The sequence below is a fragment of the Trichomycterus rosablanca genome, chromosome 4, assembly GCF_030014385.1.
Source record: "Trichomycterus rosablanca isolate fTriRos1 chromosome 4, fTriRos1.hap1, whole genome shotgun sequence".
Lineage (NCBI taxonomy): Eukaryota > Metazoa > Chordata > Actinopteri > Siluriformes > Trichomycteridae > Trichomycterus > Trichomycterus rosablanca.
The window spans coordinates 13,593,184-13,599,361 of NC_085991.1; the positions used below are offsets into that span (position 1 = coordinate 13,593,184).

Here is a 6,178-nt window from a genome sequence, read left to right on the forward strand (position 1 = left end):
TTTAAATTAGACACTGTTTATATATCATTTTTATATATGCATGTAAATGTAAAATGTAAATTATACATTATGTATATAGGCCAAATTATAGACCTGTAGTTATCAGGACTTAATCAACAGTTTTAGTTGTTGTTCTTGAGAAGGTAAATTGAATCAGTATTCCAGTTTTCTTGTCCTTTATGTTTCACACACAACATTAAATAAAGCTGGGAAAAGCATGAAAAAATGTATTGACATTTTTATTATACATAACCCATCACTGACCAGCTATTATTTAGATGGTAGACCATTCTGAACACACCTGTGGCCTATCCTGGTAGTGACATGTTAATGTGTGTTGTAACGGCATGAATGTTTCTGGCAAAACAGCATTGCTGAGATGTTGTAGTGTACACTTACCCACCCTTTTATTAGCCATATCTACCTTGCAGCTCCACCTTGCTGTTGTACAGTTAGAGACTATAGCACATCCATTGTTGACGGGATATTTTGGTTTGGTGCACTGCATCTTAATTCAAATTTCATTTTTTTAATTAACTATCCATTTATTAATGAACTACATATTTACTTATCATTAGTTAATGTATCTATGCGACATGAAATTTGTCTACATTCAGCATGACTTCATGATGATGTGCCCCACTAAATAAAGTCATGACATAATATACATTTACAAGTCACATGTATATATTAATAAATCATTCATTAAGTATGAGTAACTTACAGATCAGTGAAATGCCTGCTATTAAGGTACATATCTTTTGAAGTCCATCTACTAAAATGCACAACTTCCAAATGTTTCCTGCTACATAAAATATGAGATCATAAGAAACAAACTGAGCAAACCAGCATGACAGACTTTGTAAATGTTTTTACTTTATTGTATTTAGAACATATAAAATTATACAAAAACATCTCTACACATTAATAAAGACTGCTTTGTGTGAACATTTACAGCCACAAAAAAAAAAACAGTCAAAGATAACCAAGGCTATTTTTGGTACAAAGAAAAAAAAAAAAAATATATATATATATATATAAATATATATATATATATATATATATATACAGTGCTGGCCAAAAGTATTGGCACCCCTGCAATTCTGTCAGATAATACTCAATTTCTTCCAGAAAATGATTGCAATCACAAATGCTTTGGTATTAATATCTTCATTTATTTTGCTTGCAATTAAAAAACACAAAAGAGAATGAAAAAAAAGTCAAATCAATTATCATTTTACACAAAACTCCAAAAATGGGCCGGACAAAAGTATTGGCACCCTCAGCCTAATGCTTGGTAGCACAACCTTTAGACAAAATAACTGCGAACAAACGCTTCAGGTAACCATCAATGAGTGTCTTACAATGCCCTGCTGGAATTTTAGACCATTCTTCTTTGGCAAACTGCTCCAGGTCCCTGAGATTTGAAGGGTGCCTTCTCCAAACTGCCATTTTGAGATCTCTCCACAGGTGTTCTATGGGATTCAGGTCTGGACTCATTGCTGGCCACTTTAGAAGTCTCCAGTGCTTTCTCTCAAACCATTTTCTAGTGCTTTTTGAAGTGTGTTTTGGGTCATTGTCCTGCTGGAAGACCCATGATCTCTGAGGGAGACCCAGCTTTCTCACACTGGGCCCTACATTATGCTGCAAAATTTGTTGGTAGTCTTCAGACTTCATAATGCCATGCACACGGTCAAGCAGTCCAGTGCCAGAGGCAGCAAAGCAACCCCAAAACATCAGGGAACCTCCGCCATGTTTGACTGTAGGGACCGTGTTCTTTTCTTTGAAGGCCTCGTTTTTTTCCCTGTAAACTCTATGTTGATGCCTTTTCCCAAAAAGCTCTACTTTTGTCTCATCTGACCAGAGAACATTCTTCCAAAACGTTTTTGGCTTTCTCAGGTAAGTTTTGGCAAACTCCAGCCTGGCTTTTTTATGTCTCTGGGTCAGAAGTGGGGTCTTCCTGGGTATCCTACCATAGAGTCCCTTTTCATTCAGACGCCGACGGATAGTACGGGTTGACACTGTTGTACCCTCGGACTGCAGGGCAGCTTGAACTTGTTTGGATGTTAGTCGAGGTTCTTTATCCACCATCCGCACAATCTTTCGTTGAAATCTCTCGTCAATTTTTCTTTTCCGTCCACATCTAGGGAGGTTAGCCACAGTGCCATGGGCTTTAAACTTCTTGATGACACTGCGCACGGTAGACACAGGAACATTCAGGTCTTTGGAGATGGACTTGTAGCCTTGAGATTGCCCATGCTTCCTCACAATTTTGCTTCTCAAGTCCTCAGACAGTTCTTTGGTCTTCTTTCTTTTCTCCATGCTCAATGTGGTACACACAAGGACACAGGACAGAGGTTGAGTCAACTTTGATCCATTTTAACTGGCTGCAAGTGTGATTTAGTTATTGCCACCACCTGTTATGTGCCACATGTAAGTAACAGGTGCTGTTAATTACACAAATTAGAGAAGCATCACATGATTTTTCAAAGGGTGCCAATACTTTTGTCCACCCCCTTTTTTATGTTTGGTGTGGAATTATATCCAATTTGGCTTTTTGACAATTCTTTTTGTGGTTTTCCATTGAAGACAAATTAAATGAACATTTTAATATCAAAGCATTTGTAATTGCAATCATTTTCTGGAAGAAATTGAGTATTATCTGACAGAATTGCAGGGGTGCCAATACTTTTGGCCAGCACTGTATATATAAAACTACACCATAACAATTGTCCTGACTATTTTTGGAAATGCTTATTCCCATGTTCCCAACAGCTGCAGCTAAAACCATACAACAAAAATGATTGTACATATTATCTTTTCATAAAACAAAAATATATCGAAAACCAAAAAAGTTTTTGCAGCTTTATACTAAATGTGTAACTATGAACCATCAAGTTAAAAGATTTTTGGACAGTACACTCACTTTTTGTTAATGTCAGGGAGATCACCTTTTTCTTTCAATGCACATATCTTGTAGAATTTGGCTCCTGAGCACACTGATCTTCAGTTAGCAAAATTAGCAAACTTTTGTAAGCCTTTTTTTAAATTAACCCTCAGAGCAAGCAACTGACTGACTGTGGCCAATTCCGATATAGCAGCCTGATTAACAATTGTGTTTCTATCCACATTTATCCTGTTTTCCACATTTATGCCTCTGCCTTTGTCAAGCCTTTTTTCACCAGCTACAAGACTTTGTTGTATCTCTTGATGGAATCTTCTGATGTTCTTACTAAAAGAACAAATGTGCATTCCAAATTTCTAAAAAATCTTACCCAGGGGGATCAGATATAGTAAGAAAAGAACAAGACCCAGAACAGAGCCTTGAGTTTAGTTAATGGGAACTACTTGAACTGTGAATGAGCCATCTTTCAAGTAGGAGGAAAACCAACCTAGAGCTTTTCCCTGAATCCCAGCGATGGAGTAAAGACGCTTTAAAAGAATATTATGATCAATAGTGTCAAATACTGCAGTTAAATCCAGTAAACTAGAATGACGCAATGACTAGGATCAAGAGAAAGTAATAAATCATTAGTCAGTTTGAGTAGAGCTGACTGTGTACTGTGATGAGCCCTGAAACCAGCTGGATCGACTCTGTTTTGTTGATAAAAAAAAGGTGGAGAAATTCCTCACATAGATCAGGAGCTTACTTAAGCTTTATAGTTATTTGACATCATAGCCTGAGGACTGAGAAAGCAAATGATATATAAAAAAATGTAAACATGCTTATAGCTCCTCCTCTGAGAGGTTTTTGTACAGTGTAGCTGAATTTCCTGCTACTGTGGGCTGCAGAGCACAATAGTACAGAGCAGAGTCAGATACTGCAGCAGAGTTGATCTCCAGTTCTACTTTCTTATTCGTTTTGTTAAAACTGATGGACATTCTTGGGTCAGGTGGTTCAGCCGTGGTGACAGCACCCTCATTAGTCAGCAGCAGAAACTCTGGTGTTGATCCAGGTTTTTGTCGATACCAGTGAAGTTGATTATATGTTGATTCATATGTGCAGGATAGTGTGATGTTGCTGCCTTCATCTGATGTTAAGCTGGGTTTATCTGCTGTAATACTCTCAGCAGCTTCTGCTATAAAACATGTTAACAATATACGTAGAACATTTATTTCTTTTTAAATGTAAAACATTTAACTAAAATTGCTTTAATACTTGTTATAGTGGATTTAATACAAACTTAATGAAATATGATATTTATTGTATATCACTTACCATTTTCATCAGTAATGAGTAAAACGAAGAAAAGGAGTAACATCATTGTGCTGAGTGTCAGATTCACATCTGGCATAGTAAAAGTTGTCTATACTGTATGAAAGAACATAACCCCGCCCCACCCCACCCCCAATCCATGTGCATGTATGTTAACCCTGCCTTTATACGTCATGCATCTAGATGCAACTGTTTCCACAGTTAAGAAAAAGACAGCTTAAGTAATCCATGCCACAAACTTTTGGAAACCAATGTAATTAATCATTAGTGTTTTAAATGCAAATTATGCTTTATTGTTTTTTAGCTGTATTCACAACCTAATGCAGGAACAAGAGAAATGACTGTCATGCTGCTCTTACTTCACATAATTGTGTTATTTACAATAAATAAATAGTGACTAACGTCATATTTGGACATGACTAGGTGCATTCATGCCTCTAAATATTTGTAAAGCAGACTTTATAATTTATATAGCATTTTTTATTGTGTTTACAGTAAACAGTTTTTTTTTAGATGTGGCAGTAGTAGATGATTTTTTAAAATGCTAAAAGTTTAAGTAGATCAGTGTGTTTTAACGTCCGAATGGCTGTTGTGGATGAGTTGTAGATCAGTGGCATATGTTAATGATGTCATCAAGAGTGAGTGGCAATAAACAGCACTGTGTTGGAACGTATCTTTCTGTGTTATTTGCTTTACACACAAACCAGGGCTCTAGAGTACATGCGACCTAATTTCTCAATGGTGCGACTGAAAAAAATCTGAGGTCACACCGGTGCGACCAGCCGTTCGAGAAAAAAAAAAAACAGAATTCTCTGTGACTCTGAAAGTCTCCGGTGCAACAACAGACACACATTAGGCCCATGTCTAATCATATCTATATGTCTAAACCAATCAGAGATAGTGAAGGGCGGGACCAGCGTCATCAACGGTGGGTGTTACACAGCGGAAGTTAAGAGCAGTAATATCATGGCGGAGTGTGTAGAATATGTGTGAGCATTTGTGCTGCTGTTACAGATGTTGGTTTTTATGTAAAAACATCAATCAAATATCGATGATAAGAAGACGTGACGTGTTTGTCTCAGTTGTTGTTTCCTTTAGTTAACTGACGTGAGAAGAGTTTTGCGCTTCGCTTTCACCGCGACAATCGATGTAAATAAGCGATTTGCTCAGCGCTCCACTCGAGAGATAAAACATCATTAAAGTTCCACGACAGAAACATCCATCTGTGTGAAATAACCATCAAACCCAGTCTAACAGCTCCACATGTATCTGTGTTTAGCTGGATTTACTTCACGTGTGGTGTTTATATTTCACGTTAAACGTTGTTCGTTCTGTCCGGGTTACTTTTACCACGTCATATCACACAGTTCATGATTTTTTTGGCACTTTAAAAATATCAGCAGCAAACTGACTCAAAATCGAATAATGTCATGTCATGTAGCCTATGTCAATAATATGCGTCCCGTTACTGCATTAACCATATGTAATATTAAACATTAAATGAGATGTTCAGTTTGAAGCCCTCAAAACACCTTGCACTTTTAATTTAGATTTTCTTTTTATTTAATTTATCTTGAGTTAAAATTTCAGCTCAGTGAAGCACTTTAATCACCAACACTTTTTCAATAAGTTACATTTCTTGTAGAATTGTGCTTCAAATAAAGAACTTTATGTTGACCAGATTGTTAGTTAATCATTTACAAGTCAATAATGCCTATATGGACAGCGATTAAAAAAAAAAAAAGTGAACCTGTAAAACTGAGGTGTTAAATGCGATGCGGTCGAAAATTTGGGTGCACCTAACTTTTGTGCTGGTGCACCTAAGAAAAAAAGTTAGGCGCACCAGTGCAACCAGTGCAAAAAGTTAGTCTAGAGCCCTGCAAACAATGTCCTTATTTACATTGTGTTATATACAGTAAGCAAAAGTATCAGATTGGATTACACGTTTTTTTTTCCTGCCCA

General features: G+C 36.7%; 1 gene segment (V, D, J or C); it reads right to left on the bottom strand.

The window, feature by feature from the left end:
* Positions 1–3,726: 3,726 nt before the first annotated feature.
* LOC134311828 (T cell receptor alpha variable 27-like) lies at positions 3,727–4,262 on the bottom strand. The segment is given in 2 exon segments: positions 3,727–4,079; positions 4,220–4,262. Coding segments are annotated over 2 exon segments (396 nt in total).
* Between the last annotated feature and the right edge of the window lie 1,916 nt (positions 4,263–6,178).